The sequence below is a fragment of the Cnephaeus nilssonii genome (genome assembly GCF_951640355.1).
Source record: "Cnephaeus nilssonii genome assembly, chromosome: 2".
Taxonomy (NCBI): Eukaryota; Metazoa; Chordata; class Mammalia; order Chiroptera; family Vespertilionidae; genus Cnephaeus; species Cnephaeus nilssonii.
The window spans coordinates 19,140,334-19,166,380 of record NC_137073.1 but is presented as its reverse complement, the minus strand read 5'-3'; the positions used below and the strand labels follow the sequence as shown (position 1 = coordinate 19,166,380).

The window sequence follows — 26,047 nt, the reverse complement described above, 5'->3', positions numbered from 1 at the left end:
ATTAGAAAGGTCTCTGCAGATGGGGCAATTACGCCCACACTTTGTCAGCTCTGCCTCATTCACAGGATGACATCTCCTGCATCGCCCAGCCCCCGTAGGCGCAGACGCACCGACCTGATTTTGTTTACAATGCTGCAATTCCTCCTCCAGAACACTGTTATTTGCCTGACAAACTACACTGCTTTTACCCGGCCAGTATGAATAAACAAGCATTATGTTTCCCCTTGGGGCAGAGAGCCTGGTTAAATGAATCAGAAAACCCAAAAAAGATTGCCTACCCCCAGTCCATCAGCTACCGGACAATTGCTCAAGGGCCAGCTGTAAGGAAAGCAGATGGGACGTGAGCTCTAATAGCAGCGGCTTTCTCCACTCCCCAAAAGGCAGGGCGGCCCTTGCACGTTTGACACGGAACCCCCCACCAAATGGCAGGTAGAGCGGTTGAATGGTGCAGGACTCTGTTGGTCTCTGGACTAACAGATGTTTACAATTAAATAATCTTAAGGTAGCCCTGGACAGGTGGCTCAGTTGGTTGAGCAACATCCTATGCACCAAAGGGTTGTGGGTTCGATTCCGGTCAGGGCACATACCCGAGTTTTGGGTTTGGTCCCCGGTCGGGTGCATACAGGAGGCAATCAATTGCTGTTTCTCTCATATCAATGTTTTTTTCTCTCTCTCTTCCTTCCTCCCTCCCTTTCTAAAATTATTCTTGGGTGAGGATTAAAAAAATAATAAATAATCTTAAGGCAGAGGCAACCCATGTGACCCTGAAGCCAATAGCCACCCCCCTTCCACAGGGTCCTAAAATGGGGGAAACACAAGGGACCCCCCCACCCACCTGAGATATGGGCCTTCTCTGGCCAAGAAAAGCCCAGCAATCCATGCCTTCTTCCCTTGAATTGGACAAATCAGAGCAACCAGGGCAACTGGTTAATTAACCAATTTACATCACAGCATCTCTCTAGAAAGAGACAGAGGGACCCTGTTCTATCAGACAGTCACCCAGGCCTGGGATGGGCTCATTCCGACCACTTACACTCCTTAAACAATTCAGACATGAAGATAATCTATTCTAATTCTTTTCTGTGTTATTGACACCATTGACTACCCCCAATCCACAGCACAATTTAATAAATCAACATGGGATTAAGCCAAGAAGAAAGAAGGTGATAAAATGCCATTGGGTCCCCTATAAATCATCAGACTGAGCAGCACAAGGTAAGTAACTGGAAGGAGAATTGAACTTGTCTCCGCAGCCATAATTGTTATGGCCCACTGAACGGTTCCCGAATTTATGCCCCCGGCGGGCGCATGGGGGCGCTCCCCTCCCGCCCCCTCCTGTGTGAGCTGACCCTCCCAGGGACTCTGTACCCAGCACCACTTTCTAATTAAAGACAGCAAGGGCTGGTATGCAAGTTTCAGTTCAATTGCTTTCGATCTGAAGATGTCCACAGTGAGCAATGGCTTCATTTACCAGGAATTACCCTTTGTACAAACCACTTCACTATTTAAAACAAACCACATGGATCATCATTAAGTGGGAAAAATTACCAATCTTCCAATATCGACAGTGGCATGGCCCACTTTGGAGCCCCCACCTCCCCCTTTTAATGTGGATTTTAAGCATTTGACTTGTTTTTAAATTCAGGCTGATAAAAAGGTTCTGGGTGAATAGGATCTGACAGGTGAGAAGCTTCCTGAGAAGGGTACTGGGCGACACGTGGGGTCTAGGAACTGGGGAAACTGAGTGACTATGCTACTTCTGCTCTTCCAGAGGGTTAGATGCCAGCGTGAATCAAAGCTCAGGGAAACCTGACAAGATGGGTGCATCGGAAAACAGGCCTCATCTGCTCTGTCTGGAGCCTCGCCATGACTTTCCATGCGGTAGATGCTCTTCCGTGTGCTCCCTGTGACGTAGGACATGTGTCAAGCAGCTCTAGACTTTTGTGTCTGTGTGTATGCACGTGTGTATGTGGGGTGTTTGTTTTCTATTTTTTTCTATGAGAAAAACAAAACGTATTTTCTTTTGAATCCACTCATTGCAAAGCCACCAATTTGGAATTTGTGTTCAGAATTTCCCCTCAAAACAAAAATGTTTGCATGGGTACCTGCTTTGGAACTCTGGGGAGAGTCTGGGGACAGGTGGGTTTGAACTTCACCTGAGAAGAAGATTCCCCAGCAAAGAAGACACAGGTAAACCTCTGCAGTGTGTTATGAATAGCAGCCGAAGCAGGACTTGCTCTGAACAGCAAGATGGAAGCCCGCTGCTCCGATGCTCACCTGTCCCTTGCATCTTAGAATGATCTACGAGATACATGCTATATACGAGGGGATATCGATGTGTGCATGCACACATGTGTACATATGCATGTGATGACATCATTGGGCTTGGTATCGAGGTGCCAAAAGGACTCTACAACTTTATACCACCTTGCAAATCCAAACTGTAGCAATATCTCCAATGTCAGAAAGAAGCAGCAAGAGAAAATAAAAGATTTATAACTGTAGTAAAATACCTATCTAAGGGAGAGTTACTGGGACATAAATACATGAAATGGATTAAGTCAAATAAGTTAAATGCCCAGGTTGGTCTGAATAGATAAGTTCTTTGTGGCAAAAGGGTTATGCTGTTTTCACATGGTCATGCGGAGGAGACCTGGGGGCTGAGGGATCCCCATTGATTTTCTTGTTTTATGATTTGTCTTAGGAACAAATCTGGGAGGCTCTAGAAAGAGAGGCTGGATGTCAGAGCTGAGGCAAAGAGAGCAAATGATGAAGTAATTTTCCTTAGATATCGGATGAGAAAGAAGCACCATCTGAAACTTCATTCCAGGAAATTATATTTCACCGAAGACTCGGTGGCCCCGATCAGAGTTTGCGATTTTATAACACAGAACAATGAAGGCTCCAAAATAAGGCAGCGGTGTCTTAATCGTGCTCTTACGTAACTGGTGATCGGAATGACAGACACCCCTGGAATATCTTCATTGGTAAATAATAATAAAGTAAAAGGCTTTCAATAAAGGCGTCATTTGTCACGGATTGCTGCCCGGGTCACCCATTTGATCAACTTGCTCGGAGAGTCCAGCTCATCAAAATGAAATGAAGAGACAATAACAGCTAAAGATCCACAGTAGACCGAAAAGAGAGTGGCCATGTGTAGATAGAAGACGTGCAGATTGCATCAGTAAGTGGTTTCTGGCGATTGAAGGGAACTGTTTCACACCCTTCATCAGCCCGTGGTCCGGGCTGCTAAATTAAAGCAAGGGCAGGAGACTGCCATGCGGACTGTGAGGACAGCAATGGCTGCAAGAGGTGGCCCGCAGGTATGGCTCTCCAGTCCTGAGGGTGCACTCTTAGCAAGGGTGGGAGGCGCGCATAGGAAACCTGATTCTCAACGAGGCAGGCGGACATCGATGTCTGCTTGTACTGTACTTCAGGCATTTAGTAAAACTCAGGAAACATGCATACACACACACACACACACACACACACACACACACACACACACACCGCATTCTGACACTGTGTGTCACAGCATCAGCTTATCAGCGCTTCCACTCCCAGCATTACCTGCTCTTTCAACAGGGAGGTGAGTGCCATAGCACATTTCAAAGCCCACCTCTGTCTGTCTGTCCTCATAGGGGACCGCGATGCTGATTTAGTGACTTCTAAATATTTGCTATGGCTGCCAACATTCCCTGGGAGCCTCCCCTTGCCAGAGCAGCAGTGCTTCCCCCCGGAAGAGACTGCCTGGCAGACGCTGGGAGCCTGCGTTTACCCCGTACGCGCGTCCTTTTCATGGCAAGAATAACCTCCCGCTCAAAGTCACTCTCTTCTTTCCCAAGTTGTGCCTAAACGCGCAAACCAATGTAACAATCCAGGAGGAAGAAAGATCAATTTATTAAAAAAGAATAATGCACAAGGAAACTGTGAGAGCACTGAATAGCTATAGCATTTGACTTGCTAGGTATCGCTGTTCAAATTGATTAATAGATACCATGAAAGAAGTGAAAATAGGAGGCAGAAGATCAACTCGTATTAATAATTAGATTCAATTCAACTCAGGCTGAGCATCTGTAGAAATGCTCATTAGGATACTCTCCTAGTGAGTAACTGTTCTTAAACACACACACACACACACACACACACACACACACACACACACATACACCCCAAAGATACAGAAATGGTAGGAGCAGATGAATGATATAACATGTTACCAACAGGCTTTTCATAAATGTTCCCTGGCACAGTTTCCTTCATGAGAAATGGAATAACATAATATTTAAAAAGAGAAACCGATGTCTTCCCAAGATACTAAAACCATACGAAAAGGCTGTTTCCCAAAAGACGGGTGATAGAAACTACGCCTTAAAAAAATATTTATTTTCTGGAAGTAACCAACTTGATCACAAATGACCCAAATGTTCCAAACAGAATCTTGACATTTTATGGCTACACCTATTCCTGCAACAGACTGGCACTGAGGGTCTTTGGAGAAGGAGGCCCCGTCTGCGCACTGGTAAAGGAAGTTTAGTAGACCGCAACCACACATGGCTAACAAATGGTACTCCTGAGGGGAGTCCATCGAAAAATAGATGAAATGACTACAATCATGGTTAACTCTTCATGGAGCAGCTTGGGACAGGGAAAAGGATTCCCATCTGCATGACAAAACCCTTCTCACCCCACCAGCCACCTCCACAGCCCTGCCCAGTGAGAGAAAGCCGGGCTTGTCACCAGCCCCCCAAGGCACTATTGAGCTGTTCCCTAAACCCAGGAAACCAACTTAGGCAGCAGCTCTACTAGTAAAAAAAAAAAAAAAAAAAGGAAGGAGAGACAGAGAAGGTCCAGAGGAAACACCCAGAGAAAGAGATGTACACAATGAAAGATACTGAAATGTACACAGAATGGAAAATAAACACAAAATCCATGGCAAGACCATTAAGGGAGAGTGGAGGAGGAAAAAATAAAAAGCCTTCACACGGAGCAACAAAGACTGCATCCTACACAGCTCGCCTTCATCCCAGCACTAGCCAGGGAGTTTGGAGGCAGATTCTGGGGCTGCCACGCTCCAGAAACCCAAAGGCTCTGATACCAAAAGCAACTGAACACAACACCACCCAGACAAACTTAAGAAAATAAAAACACTGAGCATATACACACATGCATAGATTTTTTTTTTTTTGCACTCTCTAGTAAAGCTGCTGAATTAAAACTCCAAGCACTCAAATGCCCCCACGAAGATCCAAACTCAGATCCGGGGGTCTAGCCTGGGGTCACCCTCCCACACCGGCATCAGGAGGATGCGAGTAAGAAGGCAGTTTGCAATTTTAAACTCCCGTTACCCAAGCCTGGAAGCAGGCGTTCAAAGTGTGCACAGAGGGGCAAACACAGCTGGGCGCGGGCTATCGGGGTCCAGGGAGAATGAGGGGTTCCCACGCAGCCCTCCCATCCAAAGGCGCGCACCAGCCAGCCCCCTCCCCATCCCCTCCAAGGTACCAAAGCTCAGCCCAGCGACGCGGGGACCCAGTCCAGAAGCCCTGGCAGCAGCCTCGGAGGGAAGCCGCGCGCCTTACCTGCTGTAAGTACATAAAAGTCAAGGCACACGAGAGCTGGGGACACATGCCCACGCTGGGGAGCGCCACGCAGGTGGCCCCCGTCAGAGGATGCTGCATTTCGTCTCTCTGGCGCCCGCGGAGCAGGAGTGGGGACGCTCGCATGCAATCGCGCCGCTGCTCTTTGCCTGGACGCTACAATTTTCTTTTTCTTTTTTTAATTTTGCTGATTATCTAAGTCAAACCCGGGTGGCTGCTCTCTCCTTCTCTCTCTCTCTTTCTCCCTGTCTCTCTCGCCCTCCCCCCGCCGCACCCGGCGCGTCCCTCCTCCCTCGCTTTCCGTCTTCCCCTCGGGTTTGCTAGATCCCAGCGTCCGTCAGCCTGCCTCCAGCTAAGACACTTGAGAGGGTCACGAAACTATTTTGCTTCCTTTGGGGCTGTATCTTGTGTGTGTGTGTGTGTGTGTGTGCGGGCGTGTGCGGGCGTGGTTGTTGGGCCTGCTTGCTGATGCCCCCCAAAGAGGCAGGTGCCCCGCCGCCCCCGCCCCCCGCGAAGATGGCAAGAAAGAGCAAAAAGGCAACTTCTATGAAAGGTAGAGGGGGTGCCTGCCCTCCTGTAGATGCTGAGTGTGTGTGTGTGGGGGGGGGGGGGGTAGAGCTAAGGGCGAAAGAGCCAGAGAGGGGGAGAGGGGAAGGGAGAGAGAGAGAGAGAGAGAGAGAGAGAGAGAGAGAGAGAGAGAGAGAGAGAGAGAGAGAGAATTTGACTCACACCAAGGCGCACTCCGTTGTTCCTGATGCTCTTGCCTCCTCATTTGTCAAATGGGTCCAGGGAAGGGTTGGGATGTGTGTGTGTGTGTGTGTGTGTGTGTGTGTGTGTGTGTGTGTGTGTGTGTTTCCCTCCCCTTTGCTTTTTTTTTTTAAACGACTCACCAAAATTCAAATGGTGTCTGCTAAAAATCTCCGCGGGGCAGGCAGGCAGCGAGGAGCGCCCTACATCACCAGCGCCCAGCGAGCTGGACAATTCCTGCGCTCGCCCAACTGGGACCCGGTCAGAGATGCGGGTGGCGGTTCCTGCGCCCCACTCCTTAGCAAGGAAACACGAAAATGGGATTCTCTCTCCGAAAGTGCTGGGATGACGCTAGGGGCTGGGGGTAGAGGGAGCCAGGGCTGCTGGCACCCCAGGCAGGGCAGTTTCTGGGGGACCCCACCCCCCGGCAGGGCTGCTGAGGCGGGGAGGCACCCCAGGCGCGTGGGGCGCAGCTTTCCCTGGGCGCCTCGCGGCGGCTGGGCAGGCGGCTGGGCAGGCAGCAGCCAGCACGCCAGCCAGCACTCGGAGCAGCCCCGAGCCAGCCGCGGAGTGGGAGAAGCCGCCCAGCCTGGCATGGGAATAAATGAAGCCTGTTGGGCTAAGTAACACACCACAAGCCAGCCCCCGGCAAAGGCGAGGGGGGCTCCTTCCAGCAGAGAATCCCCGCTCTTCTCCAATTATAAATGCGCAGGGTGGGAAGCCCACGTCTGATAAGAGATTACCAGCGGGCACATGACAATGGTTTATTTATTTTATTTTTTTCTTGCCTGATCAGCCCTCCTTGGCCAAATTAGCATTCTGCCCATGCGAGAGGGGTCTCCCCCTCCCCTTTATTTTAAGAAGTAATAATTATGCATTACTAGATCCTCCTAGTCTTTATGCCATAAAACAGGATGTGATCTGCAAATCAAAAGAAAACGTTAAGACTCTAACAAGTCCTTGGTCCTCCCAGGAAAAACCACGCTCTTAAATTCCTCATCAGGGATAACATTGTATTTTGTGATAGAGATTTTGACCCAGTGACTGGGTTTTCCTTTTGTTTTTCAGAGCAAGAGGCTGTGGGAACAGCATCTGCTTTCCTGCTTGGGATCCCTGTAAGACACCTGGCTTCAGACTCCTCCCTGCTGCCCAGCAGGGCAGAGGGGCATCCTCAGGGAGGGCCTGAGGGCAGGGCCCAGGGACTGGGCCCAGGGGCCAGGGGCCTCCCCGCAGACCCCTCCCCGAGGCTCACAGGGACACTCTCAGCCGAATGAGAGCTCCTGAACGGAGCCATCAGCTCGCAAGGCACAGCTCACTTTGCAGGCTAATCAGAATGCTTTCTGGAGAAAAGCAAATTAATGATACCACAGCTCCATTTTTGTTGTTCTGTTTTGAAACGCCATCAATAACTATAAAGTCTTCCCTCTGCCAAACACTAGGCCCCAAGCAGGCTGTTTCTTTCTACTCCTCACCCTCCAGCCCCCCTGTGACTCACACATCCCATCAATTTAGAGGGAATACAGTCGCATGTTTAAACCTAAGCGAATTGATATGGGCGATTAGGGGAGTACAGGCTGGTGTTGTATGTGTGTGTGTGTGTGTGTGTGTGTGTGTGTGTGTGTGTGTGTGTGTGTTTGGGGGGTGGCAGCAGTGGCTAGCTGGACAAATCATGGCTGTATATATGTTGTCTCAGAAATCATATTTACCAGACAAGGTCTGATTTACAGTGAAAATATTTCCCTCTTTTCTAGCTTTTTTTTTCTCTCTTACTTTTTGCCTGTCTTTCAGTTGTTTTAAATTTCGCAATTCACAAAATCCAAAGCAAAGCCACTCCACAAAACATAGATGGAATAAAAGGTCAAAGATCCCCAGTCCTGACTCGCCTCCTCCCCTTCTTCCCTCTGCCTCCAGCAATGTGCTGTCCCCACAGGGGTCCCCCCTGCTTTCCTTCATTTGCTTTCTCCCTGGCACTGGAAAAGCCTGCAAATGCCCCCAAAAGAGGGCAGAGTTTCCCCTTCAGCTCATTTTCATAAGGAGCACGATAAATAATACATGGCACTTTAATAAGACCTTATCTGAATGGTTTAATGAAAAACAAATACATTATGTAAGGAACCAATAACTGCTCTCGGCTGCCCTGAGCCAGGCCTGGTTTTCCTGTCCCTTTCCTCCCTAAAGTGGAAAGCCCTCCATGGTGATTGGATTCCTGTGGGCCCATTTTGCCATCATGCCTCAGACCTCTGCTTACACTTAGGTCCTCACAGTCAGGCGCATCGGCGGTCTGCAAAGCGAGACAATGGGACCCAGGCCTTCAAAATGCGTCTCCAAATGATTCTGTGGACAGCCACACCCCCACGTCCCCACACAAGCACAGTAACGCACAGAGATGAGTACACACCCCACCCACAAGGGACCCGCTTACAGGATCGGGCAGGAAAGTTTGCAGTGGTGAGCATCAGCACACGCTCATCAGGAGCTGAGCCTGATGACCCCTGATCAAGTGGTGACACCATATTTGCTATTGCTCACTCGATGACAAACCTCGGCCAGCCTTTCAGGCAGCACTGAAGATGCTGAATTTGAATCCCAGCTCAACAGAGACCGAGAAAGAGCCACATCATGCTACTAGCTCCCAAACAAGTCCCCTACATCAGTAAGTATGAGGCCTGGGGGTTACTCTTCCCTCTCCGCAAAGAACCCCTGGGCACCCGGCATCACTTGGGTGTGCATACCGCCTTTCGGCTGTAAGGACCCTTAGTTGAATGGTTGTACGTACACCTTAGGGAGCAGAAAGAGAGCTGGGAAACCTGCAAGGAGCAAGGCCACCTTCAGGGGATGCTCCCTCAGGCAGCAGGCAAACGCTCCCATTTTAATTCCATCCACACAACAGTGTTTGTGACTTTTCCTTCACTCAAATGTGCCAGCTGTTTAAGGAAGTATCGGTAATTGTGTGTTGTTTCTCTTTCATAATTCCGGATGTTAATGTCCTAAGGCTGTCTAAAAAGCCAGCCTTTAGCCTAAGGAGGATCTTCAATGGGAGCTGCCCCAGAGCAAGACAAACTCCAGTTAGACAGAAGAAAGGACTTTCTGGTCTTAAATATAATTATCCAAACTGGGGTTAGCTCCTGACAATGTCAAGGGGTAGTGTCTTAGATGTTAGTCTTCCTTCCAGATTGTGACATAGGCCGCCACATAGTCTCAACCTTCAGTAATTTGAGACTGAAAGTATCTGTAGAAAATGGTATTATTTATTGTCTCTATCATAAGCACTTGGAGTCACCAACTTTTTTTTTTAATATATATTTTACTGAGTTTTTACAGACAGGAAGAGAGAGGGATAGAGAGTTAGAAACATCGATCAGCTGCCTCTTGCACAGCCCCTACTGGGGATGTGCCCACAACTAAGGTACATGCCCTTGACCGGAATCGAACCTGGGACCCTTCAGTCCGCAGGCCAACACTCTATCCACTGAGCCAAACCGGTTTCGGCGGGAGTCACCAACTTGTTGAAATATTTCAACTACATATGATTAGTGTGGATTACGCTCCAGGCACTGTTCTGGTCCCTGGGGCTATAGCCATGGGGAAGGCAAAGACCCCTGAGATCATAGAGCTTACCATCTAATGGGGGGGGGGGCACAGAAATGAAACAATTAAGATAAGAAAAAATAAAGTGTACAGCATATAAAAGTGATGAGTGATGTGGAAGAAATCAAAGAAGGAAGGGATCAGGGGGTCAGGGATCCCTGGGATTAGAAGGCTGGCGGGGTGCAGTTGCGCTGTGGGAAGAGTGTGCTTGCTCTGCAAATACAGCTTCAGCTTCAGAAAAGCCTCTGTACCCTGCCCCCTCCGATCTGGTTGCCAAGCCCCAGATTTGTCTGTTAGGTCAGTTCTGGAGCTCTCTTGGGTCAGTCTACTGAGAGTGCTGGTAGGAGTTTGGCACTTCTAATGACTAAATTTTCACAACATCCTCAGCTGCAGGTTTAACTGCTCCAAGTACAGGATTTAATACACTCTCTGACATACATTAGACACTGAGATAATACTAAATTGGTGGATGGATGGATGAATACAACAGGAATTTGAACGGAATGACAATGACCTATTGTTACCTCGTTCTGCTCAAGAAATCCAACAATTCTGAGATTTTTGTTAAAAAATTTATTTTCTCTCTGTGTGTTAAGCTGGCCCCTTGGCTTCTAGAGTGAGGTCTCAGCTCCAGGTGGTCCCTCTGAGCTACCCTGCAGAATCTCCATTTCTCAGGCACAGTTTTCCTGGCAAAGACACGCTCACTCCGAGGCCCAGAGTGGGAGGCCGAGAATTCGGCTGCTCTCAGAGGCGCACCGTGTTCCTCTTTCCGAGCGAAGAGCTGCGGCTCAGGCAGCACCAGTTCCATAGGTTCAGAGACAATTGCTGTGCATATGATGACCGGATTGAGGCTGCACATCAGAGGCTGCTTCTGTGTCAAGGACCCTCCAACACCCCTAGCTCTCTGGGGCCGGGTGTCCATGAGAATGAGACCAAGGCGAAAAGAACAGAAACACAAGTACAAGGCATGCCCCATTCACAACTAACTAACCCTCACTACAAAAGCTCTTTTCAAAATTATGTTGGTTGTTGAGAACAATGACACAGTGGTTGCAGCCCTGCAATCTTTTGTCCACAAGAATGGGATCAATGAATAAATAAAATCAACAAATTAAGCAAATAAGAATGCCTACCGGTATATCTAGCATTGATGTGGTGGAGAAATGGGTGATCTCAAATGCAGACAGCGAGAGTCACCAGGGGAAAGCTCTGATGGTTTGGCACCCACGTTCAACCTAATTATTACAGTTCTAAGTATCTGTCCTGCAGAAAACCTGAGATGCGCACAGAGCTCAGTGGACCCGGAGAACCCTTCCAGCTTTCCTTGTGAAAGCAGTAGGGCAATAGCAAAACCCATCCTGGCACAGGTATACAATGCGGCTGTTAGGGAGCGTGAGGGGTGTCCATGTGTCTTCCTTTGGAAACACATCTCTGGGAAAGATCTAGAATGTTTCAGAGCATCCCTAATAAAACTCCATATGTGAAAACCAAACAAAACCAACCCGGAACAACAAAAGCTCCAATCTTTCTTTGTGTGTATGTGTGTGTGTGTATGTGTGTGTGTGCACATACATGCGTATACACATACACATGGAAAACAGTGCCCTAATGCCCATGGTGGAGGTATTCCAGCCCTACAGAAACACAAAACCTGGGTTTATAGCCAAGATTTGCTAGTTGTAAGATTTGTGAATGTGAGCATGTGAATGAACCACTCTGAGCCTCAGTTTTCTAATCTGTAAAATGGAGCTGATTATAGCTCCCTCACAGAATTACAATGATTCTCAGAGGATTATTTTTCCCTCATTCAAGAACTATTGCAAAAGTGTTCAAAAACAATAGAAGGGTTGCATGAAATTAATGACTTTTTTTGGCCAAGTTAGTATATTCACACACACACACACACACACACACACACACACACACACACACACCATCTGCTATCATCATCATTTTATAACAGAAAGAGCATTTTGTACCAAAAAGTAAGAAGGACATAATCTCAAAATAAAGGACAGCCCTTCGAATTGATTAAATTTAGGTCTATTAAAATTGTAACGAAATTGCCCTTACTTTTCTCATTTAGCTGCAGTCTGTTGAAAATGTCATCATGGAATCAGATGAATCGATGGATCAGCATTTGGGACACATCAAGATGATGAATATAAAGTGCTCCTTAGCATGGGCACACCAAGAATCAACAACACAGGCCAACTGTCCTGGGTGCTTGAAATCCACGGACACTTAGGCTCATTAGGCCGGAATGACTACTCTCTGCACCCCACAGGCTCGCTACACCCAAACTAACCCAACGCCTTTCTCATTTCTAGTGCCCTAAACCACCCAGTGCGCGCCTTTCACCTGGGAGAAGCTAAGTAAAGGCCAGATGAGTTGAATTTGTGGGATCACCAGAGTTTATTCATCTTCCTCAATTTCCATAATGCAGCCCTGCTCATTCAAGGCCACCTGACACGTGATGACCCTGATGGAGGGGTTGGGAACTCTTCCTGGCTCCTGTGAGGGCAGGAAGCACACTGTGGAGGGGCGACCACTTCTGTGGGAGTCTCGGAGCTTTGGTGTGAAGGCTCTGCTTCATACTTCGACAGCTGCTATTGAGTGTCTATGGGGTTATAAGCTCATCAAGGCCCATTTCCATTCTCTCTGAGAGGAAATCATTATGATTTTGCCTTCCAAATTAAGTTGTTAAAAGCTAAAATAAGGTGATGCATGTAAGTTGTGAGCTGGGTGCCTGTCATCTAGTAACAACTCAATGTATATTAGCAACTTTTATTATGAATGATGTTTATTCTCAGTCCCTGACCAGTTAATAACATAGACCTCCCTCTTTTTTAAACACGTCATTGTATTTTCTAAAGAGGACACAAACACGACCAGCAAAAACAATATGTTTATGGAACAATGAACTCCAAATGCAATGTTCGGGGGGTGGGAGGGATTTTTCAAGTGATGTGGCATTTAGACGAAAATGTGTAGACATCACCTTTCTGCCCCAGTCTTTTGAGTACACACAATTTACTTAATCTTGCTAATGGATCAAATGAACAAAAACTCTCACATTAGTCCTTGTCAACTAAACTCTTCCCAGCCAGATCTCACAAAATGTCAGGTCAAATTCTTTACTACTTTTTGTAGACTGACGAGGGCAATACATGTAAAGAGATTCCTTCTGGCCAGCGTGGTAATTCACACACACACACACACACACACACACACACACACACATATCCTATATAATAAAAGGCTAATATGCAAATTGACCAAACAGTGAAACGTCCGGTCACTATGATGTGCACTGACCACCAGGGAGTAGACACTCAACACAGAAGCTGTCCCCTGGTGGTCAGTGCATCCCACAGGGGGAGCACCAGAAGCCGGGATCACAGCTGGTGAGCCTCTGCTGCCTCGGAGGCAACGCTAAGGACCCCTCATGGGATGTCCCTGAGGGGTTCCGGACTGTGAGAGGGCACAGGCTGGGCTGAGGGACACCCACCCCTCTCCCCCAGTGCACGAATGTCGTGCACTGGGCCTCTACTATATTCATATTCACACAACCCTCTAAGGTAGGTTTTAATAGCCCCAATTTACAGAAGAAGAAACTGAGGCTGCAAGAAGTATACTCTTTGTTTTCCTAATAAGAGGTGGCAACAGTGTTTTTGATCAGGTCTGTGGGACAGAAGAACCGGGGAGTATTCTCCCCCTCACCATGCACCGCCATCTGCAGCAGAGGCTGATTACAGCAGCATCATCACGTTATCCATCACTTGCAATATCTAAACCTAGCGGGCACCTCTCTGAAGCATTGCTCTCTGTCAATGTGGCTGCACAATATCCTTTTCTTAGGAATCTGTTCCTGACCCTGGTCACCTCATTTTATGTATGAAATTTTCCTAGCTTTCCAGTCCCTGCTTCCTTATGGAAGGTCTAAGTCCCACACCATCCAGTCTACCTGAAGCTCTACTAAAGTAAAGACCCTGACTCTATTCTCATTTTAACACCTCGCTATCAACACCCCCCCCCCCCATAAAGGCGACAAGTTATAGAGGCAATGTTCTCTCAGACCTGTCAACAGAGATCCAAGACATGCCAGGCAGAACCTCAAATTCTAGCACACCCAGAGTAAGCGGAGAACTTAGGCTCCCAGAGGAGCTCTGCGGAAACAATAGGTTGCAGGAGGTGACGGTGAGGGAGAGCGCAGGGTTTGGCACTTGAGAGGGAGGGAGTGTGTTTCCAGTGCAGAGGACAGAATGTTAGAGCGTGGGACAAGGGACAGTAGGTGGCAGAGACAAAAACAGCTAAGTGGTGATTTCTCCGAATGAACAAGTAAGTGGGTGGGGAGGTCTACTTTGGGAAGCCTCCACACCCCACCCACTCTGTGTTGCGACTTTCTGGAACTTGAGCAAATTTGAAGGCAAACAAAGTCTGCAGAATATTCTATTTTTCCTCTGTAACAAGCCTGGCTGAGGGTTCTCTGACCCCATAAATGCTCAGAAATATTTATCTTTATGCAACACATGTCACCCTCCAGCATCTTTTACTTGAAATACTTCACCTTTAACATCTCAAGTTCTGGAATAATCCCTTTGACTTTGACCTGCCCGAGGCACTGGGGCAATAGTCTCCATAGGGGTTCTCAGTCCCCAGCACTGTTGGCACCCCTTCAAAGGCTGGTGATTGTTGGTGGTGAGGGTCCTGTTCCCACTGCTGTTCTATCATCCCCCCAAACCAAACATTGGCACACGCTTCTCTTCCTCAATGGACTTGATGTTTGTTAATGAAAGCACCTCCCTTCCATTTACTTAACCTTGAAACCTCAACATTTGCCCTTCCCACCTCCCTTTGCTGCTATGAATGGCCAATTGATTCCCAAATCATATAACTTTTAACTCCCCAATCTTCCACCTATGAAGCTTCCCAATTTTCCATTGCCATTGTCCCAGTGCACCGCATTATTCTCTGTAGCCAAGATTTTTTTTTTAATTAAAAAGCTCTGCTTCCCTAATTGGTTCCTTTGCTCTGTCTCAGTTCCTCCCAACTCACACTCTACTTTGATTCCATAGGGGAATTTTAAATAGACAAAACCAGGCATGTCAATCTTCCACTCAAGAGACATCACTGACCCTCCCACTGATGAGGGCATGATATTCAAAGCTTCACCCTGGTACTCTACCTCTTATCTTGCAACTTAACTGGCACTTTCTCTAACGTACCTTCCTCTCCCCAGATTCCAGTCACCTCGTACCTGATCTTGTAATTGCTTATGCCCAATGCATATTAATACATCTCCAAATATATGTTCCTGGGCCAAAGCTGCTTTAATGATATGCATATGCAAATCCCACAATACCCAGTGCAGAATTAAATAAATAACCCCGGAGTGAGACGTGCACCTTCGTGTGTTTATAGTGTCGAGATGGGGATGAAGATGACAGCACCTATGTGTGTTTCCCTTTGCTCTCCCCAAGGGCAGTGCTGGGTACACACTGATATCACCATGCTACCCACGAGGATGCTGGAGCTCCGATGGGTTATGTAAGCATCCTGCACATAAGTGGGACAGCCAGTGTTGACAGGGAGCTCCCTGTCTGTTCACTGTCTCTCTCCTGCCACCCCATCCTTTACACACCGGCATACACCTGTTCCATGAGAAAATTTCCCTCTCAACGTTGTACCTCCATCACCTCAGGACAACATAGTAGCAGGCCAATAGTAGCAGGTGCTTGTTAAATATTGGTCGAATAACTGAGAAAACTTGGAAATGACAGCAAAAGTCCTCCTCTACTCCATGCTTCTGAGATCCTTTCCATTATCACTAATTGACTCATTCATTCATTCACTCATCAGCTACATCCTGAATGCATTCTCTGTGCCAAGCACAGTGCTGACCCTAGAGATACTTACACCTCTAGTAACCAGATATTTTTAGCTCATCTGGTTTAAAAAATTATCATTTGCAACTCTGCCTCAGCATATGAATCAGCATTTTCTCAATATTAAGCAACAAATTAAAATACTGAAGTTAATTAGATTATGAAGCTAACTGAAAACAATATTATTTATCCATGTCCCCAATTTCAAAATTGATATTCATCAAGATTGCCTTATTTTCTCACTGATTGGCTTTATAACAAATGGTTCACATTTGACTTTATATAATTCATCTGTTTTAAAAAAAGGAATTTTGTGTAGAATTCATTTGGAAAGAGATTTCTACTGTTGTAAACGTACAGATATATGTATTTGAGGACTGGTTTGCTATGTGACACTGTGAGGCTCAGACCATAGGTTTACCCTCATGTGGAAAACAATAAAAGGGAATGTTCTGGGGCTACAGAGTTTACTCTAACCTTCTATTGCCTTCTTGACGATGAAGTGGATGATGCTATGGATTGGGGAGACAGACTGCCTGGTTCTGACCCTTGGCTCTCCTGTGTACAATCCGGATGTATTTTTGGCAAGTTACTTAAATTTTCTGGGTCATGAGGGTCCTCATTTATAAATAGAAAAGGCATGAGTGTCTTTTTTTCACAATTTTGGTAACATGGAATAATACGTGCAAATTGCTTAGTGCAACCCCTGGCACCTAGGAAATGCACCATGCATGTAAGCCTCATAGCTTCATGGAGGTGGTGATGATGATGATGATGATGATGATGATGATGATGATGGCACTGTCAGTGATGGTATTGGAATTGGCATTGGTGATGGCAGTGATGGTGATGGTGGTTGTGGTAAGGATGGTGATACAGTTATTGTTGACGGTGAACTCAGGGTAAGGCAATATAAATTGTCCTCCGTAGGAAAGACAGCTCCAATCTCTCTAGTGGGAAAGATAGGCAGTCATTCTTTCTACCTCTTCTGGGAAAGCCCATTGCTAGTTGACTATCCCACCTTTCTCTCTTAACTCTTGTGTTTCCAGCTAAGGAAGCAATTGGACTTGCTGTTACCACCTCAATTCCCCCTTCTTTCCCTCTTCATAACTGGGCCACAGACATCTCCAAGGAGCCTCTCTTGTACAGCAAGTAGGAGCTGACACCACTGTTCTTCAGGGTTACTCTAGGGGATATTAATATTTTATGACCTCTTTAGTGAAACACCAAACTCCAGGGTGCTGATACTTCCTCTAATATCACTCAGATTCTCAGCAGGATTCCACCCTCCCTCTTTCCAACCCTCACCTCTCCCCAGCCAAGCCATTCTAATAGTTCTTTGCCCTCATAGATATTGTCCTATCAAGATCCACAAATTCCAAGAAATGTCATAAAAATAATAGCAAAATCAAGAGTTAGTGAGCATTTACTCTGTGCTAGGTGCTATGAGAAATATTTTGTATTCATTATCTCCTCCTTTTTCCCAGAAACCTAGTACGTAAGGTAAACTGACCAACTCCATTTTATAGATGAGAAAACTGAGGGTAGGAGAAGAAAACATTCAAATCTATAAACTTGGGCCCTAACATAGGTCAGTGTGATTCCCTTGCCTCTAATCTTCTACTTTAGTACATAATGCATCCCTGCAAGTAGATTTTAGAGCAAAATGTCTGAAAGTTGAACAATTGATATGAGTTATCTGAGACTCAGTTCTTTCCCCTGAATTAAACTGGATTATAAAATATCAAACTATAGTTCAGGTAGATGCTGCCTCCCCCAGAACCCATGGGTACCTGAAACCATAAAAGGTTCTCTCTGTTGACATGGAAACATGGGCCAAGGTAGAAAAAGCTCAAGTCTTGACCCAGTGCCTGAAGGGGGTCTAGGTGGCTGGGCTCTCCATTTCCTTCCTCAGAGCATGAGTAAAATGATCTCAGGCAGCTAACACTCACGGGATACGATTTTGATTTTTGGTCAAATAAACAACCATCCAAACAACTACTTTATTGCCCATTCCGTTGGGACCACAATCCTCCAGTTATGGAAATACAGTCAAGAAGAGTAATTTATAAAGCAGAAAAAAAATGCATATGACATGGAAGATGGAGTGAGATATGAGTCTATGTTTTTATGGTCTGACCCAATGTATGTAAAATCAAGCTGTATCTGTAATTTATACTCTGCACCTCTAAGTTTATCTCTGTCAAGATCAAAGTCTATATATCTCCTTCAATACGGCTCAAGATTCAAGGGAATACTCAAAGGTTAATAGTCCTGTGGAGATTACTGATAACTTTTATTGCTATTTTATTGTTAATCTGTATTAATACATTTTCTATAATAAACATCGAGTAGTTTCATAATAAGGAAAGAGAAGGTTTCCTCTTATTATTCTTTTTTTTAAGTGGCCCAAATTATGGAGTGAAAATGCTTCCCTGTCATAGGCATGTCAGCGCCTCACCAAAGGGGGAGGAGAATGGGTGCACGACCTATTGAAAATGAACTTTGACCTCCTCAGTATACAACCTCTTCAGAGATAGTTTAATAGTAATTCTAGAAAGAGGCAAAGAGCACTCTCCTGTAGTTCCTGAGCATTGCCCCGCTCCACATAAGCCTAATTATAGTCACCAAAGATGTTTCTTTCTCGTCTCTCCGGGTCCTGTGTGACAGCCCATCATTCCAGTGGCATTCTTGTCGAGAAAACCTCATTTCTATTTTTATTATGAGGACTGCTTGTCTTTACTCGCTCTTAGTACAGAGATCAAGACACTAGGAAGACCTGCGCTTTCCTCAGGCAAATGAGAATTACTAATTTTCTCTCTCTATTAAGTCCTGTGCTATCTCCACTGGCTTCCTCAATATTTATTGCACAGGCTAAGACCGTGAAGATCCTGGGACAAGGTTAACCTGCTAAGTGCCACCCACCCTCACATTCCAAAGACTTCGATCACTTATTGCCCGTACTCATCTTCATCAGAGAAAGCAGCCTCAGCATGGAAGCAGGATCTTATTGAAAGTATAAAGCCCAAATTCCCCCCCATGATGCTTTGGAACACATGCATGAGGTAGGTTTTTCTTTAAGGAAAGGAAGTGAAGCAAGAGCGCAGACTCCTGGAATCCTCTGAAGCTGCATGCTGCTTGTGTTTGGAAAGGTGTGGACATGGTCATGTCACTCTCAGGCCCATCTGATAAAGCTAATGGTGAGAAAGCATTTTCCTCCTATTAGGGGTTTCTCTGTGCTAAGCATTCTAACAGTGATTTACATGCGTTATCTTACTTATTCCCATGCCAAATATTTTATTCATGCATCCACTCATTCATTCCTTATTTAACTCATATATAAATATTGATAGAGTAGTAAATTATAGTCTAAGTGTTGTGCGATGCCCCCAGTATACAGCGATTAGACATATGAACAGGCAGACACACACACACACACACACACACACACACACACACACACACACACACAAATGAAACTCAGCCTATTTACTCTGGTGGAACTTAATGTGTACTGGCAGAGATAGATTTTAGACACCAATTCAATAAGGTTCTTATAAAACTAATGTTCCAGCAATTTCACTCTTGAGTATTTATTCCAGAAAAATGGAGACTATGTTCAAACACATCTGCATATAATAGCTAAACATAGGAATGGGTCCAGATGTCCTTCAACAGATGAATGGTTAAATCAACGGAGGTGGAGACATACTGTGGAATACTACTCAGTTAGGAAAAGCAACTACTGAAATACTCAAGAACTTGGATGAATCTCCAGGGAATTATGCTGGAATTAACCTTAAAAGGTTCTGTCCTATATGGTTCCATTTGGGAAATGTCTAATTTTTAAAAATGGAGAACTGACTAGTGTTTGCCAGAGCTTAGGGATTTGGGGAGTGTGGAGGGGTGTCAGTGGTTATAAGGGGCAGGGAGAGGAATCCTATGATGATGGGATTGCTCTGGATCTTGAGCTCGTGGTGGACCCTCAGATTGGCACATGTGATAAAATTGCGTGGAAGTGAATATATCACGCCCCCCCCACACACACACACGCACGCACATATTATTGCAAGTAACACTGGGGAAATCTGGACACAATCAGTGGCTTGTATAAATATCAATATCGTGGTTGTGATATCGTATTATAATTGTGCCAAGTGTTACCACGGGGGAAGGTTGGGTAAAAGGTACATGGAATCTGTCTATATTATTTCTCACAACTGTATGCAACTGCAATGATCCCAATGAAATTTCCATTAAGAAACCAATTATACAGTTAATTTTATAAGGCCCACTGTGATACATGCTATTCAGGAAAGAACAGGTTTTACACATTTTTTAAAGGGCCCTATATATAGCAGAGGGCTGAAATTAGACAGGGCGAGGGAAGACTGTTTTGAAGAGGTGGCATTCCATTGGGCAACTAAAGGGCGAGGAGCTGGTGAGGAGAAGAGTGGGTGGCAGACTGTTCCAGGAAAGGAAACAGTGTGTGGCAGGGATGCGGGAAAGGGTGTGCATGTGCAGGGACTGGCAACAGAAGCACCGGGGAAAGGGGTGCCTAGCGCAAGGAGGAAGCACCTAGGGGATGAGGGTCACACATGAGTGACAGCCCTAAATCCTATTTGGGAGCCACTATCCCCCGCCCCCACTTCTGTGAGGCTCAGACAATCTATGTGAGGTCACAAAGCTAGGAAGTGTCAGGTCTGCAATCCAACTTCAGGCCACTGCTATGTCTCTGCCTCCTCTAAAAAACCATCTTTAAGCATCTACTTGCTGTCTGGCTCAACAATGATACTCCCAGACATTCACCTGGAATAAAGTAAAATTTTATATCCCCGGAAATACCTGCACACTGATGTTTATAGGAACTTTTTAATAATTGGTAAGGACTGGAAACAACCTCAAGATCCTTCAATTGTGGAATAGATGAACCATGGTGCATTCATACAACAGAACGCCACTTAGCAATAAAAGGGGAGAATGAGCTATTGATAGACACAACTGCATAAATGAATCTCAAATTCATTACACCGAGAAAAAGAAGTCAGATTCAGAAGCTACCGACTTATGATTCCATTTATATGACACCAGAGGCCCGATGCATGAAATTCGTGCAAGGGGCTCGGCCCTCACAGCCCTGGCTTTGCCCGGAAGGTTGTCCAGAAGGACATCCAGAAGGTCATTCGGCTGTCTGGTCTAATTAGCATATTATGCTTTTATTATTATAGATTCTGGAAAAGGTAACACTAGAGGAACAGAACAAGGATTGGTGATTGGGGAGGCCCGGGATTGAGACTGAGAGCAAACAGGCCCCAGGGGACTTTTGGGAGATAATGTACCACATCCTGATGGTGGTGGCCCGTTACATCACTGTGGGCATTTGTCACCACTTGCAGTGCTGTATGCTAAAAGGGCACGTTTTACTGGATGTGCATTATACCTGGACAGTCCTAGCCGAGATACAAGGATCTTATGGAGTGAGCAGATATACGTTTAAGTCACAGAAGACCCCTTCTCACTTTTGAAAAGTTCTGTATGGCCCCAGGAGATAGCAGTATGAATCTAATTTACAGAAAATGAAATAAAAAAGAACTGACTGCAGATACAGCTTCTGCGGAGGGTGGTAGAGGGGTGACCCACTCTTCCTATTCTTAGGGTCCATCGATGGAGCAAAAGGACTCTGTTCTGGAAGATAGACAACCTGAATCTAAAGAGCCACTGGTGTTGCCCAGCTGGGAGGTGACCTAAGTTCTCTGAAATAGGAAACTAGGAAGGTGAGGATGGAATAGGAGGACAGTTAAATAAAGTCAAGGGATGCGTTGTTTTTCTTGTCTTTGCAGAGGACCAAAGCTGCGTGCTCTGGGGTCACAGAAGTCGCTCAGGGCTGGGTTTGCAAAGTCAGCTCACTTCCCACAGAGGACACATCCTGCTCTGAATGGAGGTCCAGCCACGGAGGGAATCCAACGCACTGACACAGCTAACACGGGCTCAGCAAACACACCAACATCCGCTCGCGTGGCCCCATTCAGAGCCATGGCTCTTGTTTCCCCAGGCCCATGGGTCTCTCAAATCTCCTACCCCATGGGGGTCATAATGAGTCCATGATCAATTTCCCTTTCGGCTTTGTGAGTCGCTGGGGGCTAGTTCGGAAGCAATGATGGAACGCGTGGCCATTTCCGGAAGTTGTCTTTCCTTGTGGGGTTTCACATTTGGGGAAGATGAACCCTGACCCCTCTCTGGGGAACAGCTGGTTCAGGTCAGGCAGTGTGAGCTGGTGTCTTACATCACCCCGGCCTGCTGGCTAAGCAAATGGGTCTGACCAAAGTCAGCCTGAGCCTTCCCCACCTCCACGCCTGACCACCCCTCTTCTCTCTTCCCATAGCACTTGATTTCTATCTCAGGTGTTGCCTTTATCCTAACATATCTTCATCATGCCTTCCTGCATTTGTGTCTTAAGCTCCCATTTACCCCAAAGACAGCAAACGCCATAGGACAGGGCTGGGCTTCGTGGCTACTGCCACCCACACACTTGGCTCATCTGGGAGTGTGACAAGGACTCTGTAAGTGCCTGCTGAATGAAGGAACAATGGGAAGCCTGGTGCACGGCAGAGAAATGCATTCCAGAACAAACCCCCAAAGAGACCACTTGGTGCAAAGCAGGAAATATCATGAACTGAAAACAAGACTTTTTTTTTTTTTGAGAAATTCACATGCATCTCAGTTTTACCAAAGAGACATTGTAAGCACTTCACCCAAGTGACATGTTGTATACAGAGAAAGTGCTTCATTTATTTCTATTGCACTGAGGCTCACCCTCTGTGTGAGTCCCAGAGGTCTGACACTCATTACGGGGTCCCCCATGGCCAAAGCCAGGTTTAAAAAATATAAACAGAGAAAACAAAGGAAAAATACATGAAAAAAAGAGACTTCAGAAACCTATGCCACTTTTATAATTAGAGAAAATAGGAGTTTTTCTCAGTCACTCATCACTATTTCCATTTCAAAATTTAGCGCCTCAAAGAACCATAACTAAATGTGTGTGTAATTTTTTTAAGAAAAGAAACAAACCAAAAATAATAAGAAGAAAGTGATTGGACAATCAAACTTTAATTCTCTCTGCTCTCTAACTCCGGTCAGAATAATTCCCCTTCCGTGAGATAAATTTAGTATGAGAACAAGACAGCCTTGGTCCTGCTGCATAATTCATTGGCAGCTTTAATCTTCAGAATGACTATTAGCGAACAGTTCAGGTTTTATTGCGATTTTTTAAACAAATGATCTTTTAAGTTCAAAGTGAATATATCATGAGTTGGCAATTTGTAATATGTTTTCACTCAAAAGGAAGTCAAAATAAAATTCCTTTAGACCTTCGGATGTGAATTGAAGACTTAAAAACAAACTGAATATAGAGCATGTAGGACAGGAAGTCAGACAAACAGAAGTCGGCATGAAACAATGTATTCAATAGAGAGTCTGATGAACTCGTCATGAACTGCAATTGTATGGATGACCTTCCTTAAAAGGATATGCTAATAATATAGGGCAAATCTACGTGATTCTAAGGAACATATTTAGTCAATCATCTAAATGGTGTGCCTTCCAAATGTCCAACACTCCGTGGTTTGTAAGTGCCAAATATATGTGAATCTTTATGCAGATATTTTGTTCTTGGGCTAATGTAAGGCTTGGCCATCTAGGGACATGGACACAGGCTCAGTCTCCCTTATAGTATTAATGGGGGAACACCCTGTCTGTTCAGCTAGTGTATTTGCAAATCCAATCAAAAGATGTGTGGGAGAAGCACACATTTGCAACTGGGCAATTACTTGAAGAATCCGTATAAAAAGTATCACCACATCAACCATTTATAACTTCAAACCATATCCACGTAATTTACCTTAGAGTTATAGAAACTAAGCAGAACCAGACACCACTAAGATGCATTAAGCCATCCCTTTAGCTACCTTTGAGGTGAATTGCATGACGGTTTACTCTAACATTAATATGTGTTGACCACTGGGAAGGAACTGGCAAGAATTCTTGCCTGTGGTTACTGAAGTCTTCATCTGCCTTAATCTTGGTTCTTTTCTACTCTTTTTTCTTCTTAGCACTGCCTATCCTCAGCGCCCCCCCCCCCCCCCCCCGCAAGCTGGCCTTCTTCTTTTGAAATAGGAATGTTTCCGGAAAGAGAACAGCAGAAAAGGATTCTCAGACTCGAAGAGGTAACCATCTTCATTTTAACAGGTATACATCCCACTCATCTTAACTAGCATACCCATGTCTCCCGTAGCACACTCAGATTTTTGAGCTCTGTTCATTAAATATCTTGACTATTTTATTTGCCTAATAAAGTTTTAAGACTATGGTGTATGGATGGCTACATGCCCTGGTAGAATCTTCCCAAGAGTCTTGGTTGTTTAAGAAACTCTTCTGTTAAGGCCAAAAGTTAATGACCTTCTAGATTTAGCACTCGTACTCATATGTCTCTTAGTGGTCAGTTATAATGACCACTAGTTACACTGACTAGTGTAATAATCCTAACTATCTGGTTTCAAATTTGCCTTCATTCTTGGGACAGCATCCATCGGGAGGTTCAAAGGAGGATTAACCATCCTACCTAGAGATGGGGTGAGAGAAGGAGGAGACTTTTAGGAGAGGCTTTCTAACAGAGGGAGCATCTTGAGCCCAAACCACAAGGGATTTTTCTCTGAGTAACTATACATGCATTGCAGTCGAATATCATGATATTTTGCTTCTTAATAATCCAACCTCATCTTTGTTAATAACCAACAGATACCATTCCTCCAGGATGAATAACTTGAGAAAAAAATCATTAAATAAAAGTCGGTTAATTGCATTTCTTAAGAAATCCAACTTTTTAATGTTCCTCTGAGAGCAGAGCAGCAGTATAGTCAAAGGATCAATTATCTTTTTCCCCAAAAAATTGCAGAATGCAACATTTGCTTTTCTTAAAGGGCTGCAGACATTGCCGTTTCTTTCCATAAGAATAAGTTGAAAAGGATGCAAAGTTATACAATCGACAATTCACTGCACACAAGCTGCTTTTGATTATATTGCCTCACAAACTAGATACTTTGCTGGGAAGCATAAAACTGTTTATCACTAAACATTTGAGATTCCACTCAGATAATTTACACATAATTAGACAGAAGCCCAGACTTCCTAGCGGCAGCATTACCTTCTCTCTAACAGACTATTCTTAAGAACATTTTTTGGTAGCATAATGAGTGTTTTACGAGGATTTGTAATCAGTCTTAACGTAGGTGGAAACAAAGGTGAATTACTTCTCAACACGATCAAATCATTACATAACTCGGTGCAGAATAAAGATGAGCTAAGGTTGGAAGAGGTAACCTGCCCAGGTATTTGAAGGAAGTAGGAAATTCTGGTCTTTTCCAGAGGCATAAAATGAATTAAGTCATCCCTTAGGAAGCAGAAATAGACAACAGAAATAAGCCTAGAGGAGAAGTCTCCCATTTAGCCTTGCCTATCCTTTGCTTGCTATCAGGGAAGGAGATAAAAAGATGGAATATAGAGATGAAGAGGAAAACTAATGGCATTTTCTGTCCATAGTCACAGTCTTCACAGATGTCTAAACTCTTTGGGGTCGCATCTTGTCTTCTCCAGACATCTTCTGTCCTAAGACACAAACAAATCCTTGGTAGGGAAAACCAAGCCAGCTGTCCCCAAATACGCTGACTGTCACTCAAATATACGGAGTCATCGGGGAGAAGAGGAACAATAGGGGGTGTGGGGAAAAGTGTCACCATTTCATGAGACAAAGACCGCAGCCAGAAATAGCTTGGTCTCTCGATACTGCATTACTCTGAAGCTTCAGTTTCGACTTGGATCTGTGCCTCCAAGGGGTGTTTCAACATTGCCACCTTGCAAGGTCCCTTTGCATCTACAAAGCATAGTTGGCTAGCTTCCATTTATGGACAAGGAATTATGTTTTGATTTCTCTTTATTGCCTTTTTCAACCAGAGACGGTCTGTATCTCGCTTTTATGCATGACATTTAAGCAGCTTATAACCTCAGCTACATTCAGTTTGTACCATGACACAATTTGTGTCCCCCCCCCCCCCAGATTATTCATAGGGGGAATCACTGAGGCCAAGCCGCATAGCGATCCCTGGGTGGCCACTCAGATTCTCAGCTCCTGTGCAGGTTGGACTAGGTGTTCTTTAAACTAGTCAACGTGGAAAG

General features: G+C 45.4%; 1 protein-coding gene across 11 annotated transcripts in view; it reads right to left on the bottom strand.

Moving 5' to 3' along the window:
* RBFOX1 (RNA binding fox-1 homolog 1) overlaps positions 1-26,047 on the bottom strand; it is a gene marked incomplete at both ends in the record, with an annotated part of 1,044,696 nt that overhangs the window by 364,564 nt on the left and 654,085 nt on the right. For 6 of the 11 annotated variants that reach the window (XM_079761231.1, XM_079761219.1, XM_079761225.1 and 3 more), the window contains one exon: positions 5,580-5,678. The exons of the other annotated variants lie outside the window; for them this stretch is intronic. In XM_079761231.1, coding sequence (XP_079617357.1) covers positions 5,580-5,678 — 99 coding nt within the window. Of the gene's footprint in view, positions 1-5,579; positions 5,679-26,047 lie in introns of those variants that run through there. 11 annotated transcript variants of the gene reach the window in all.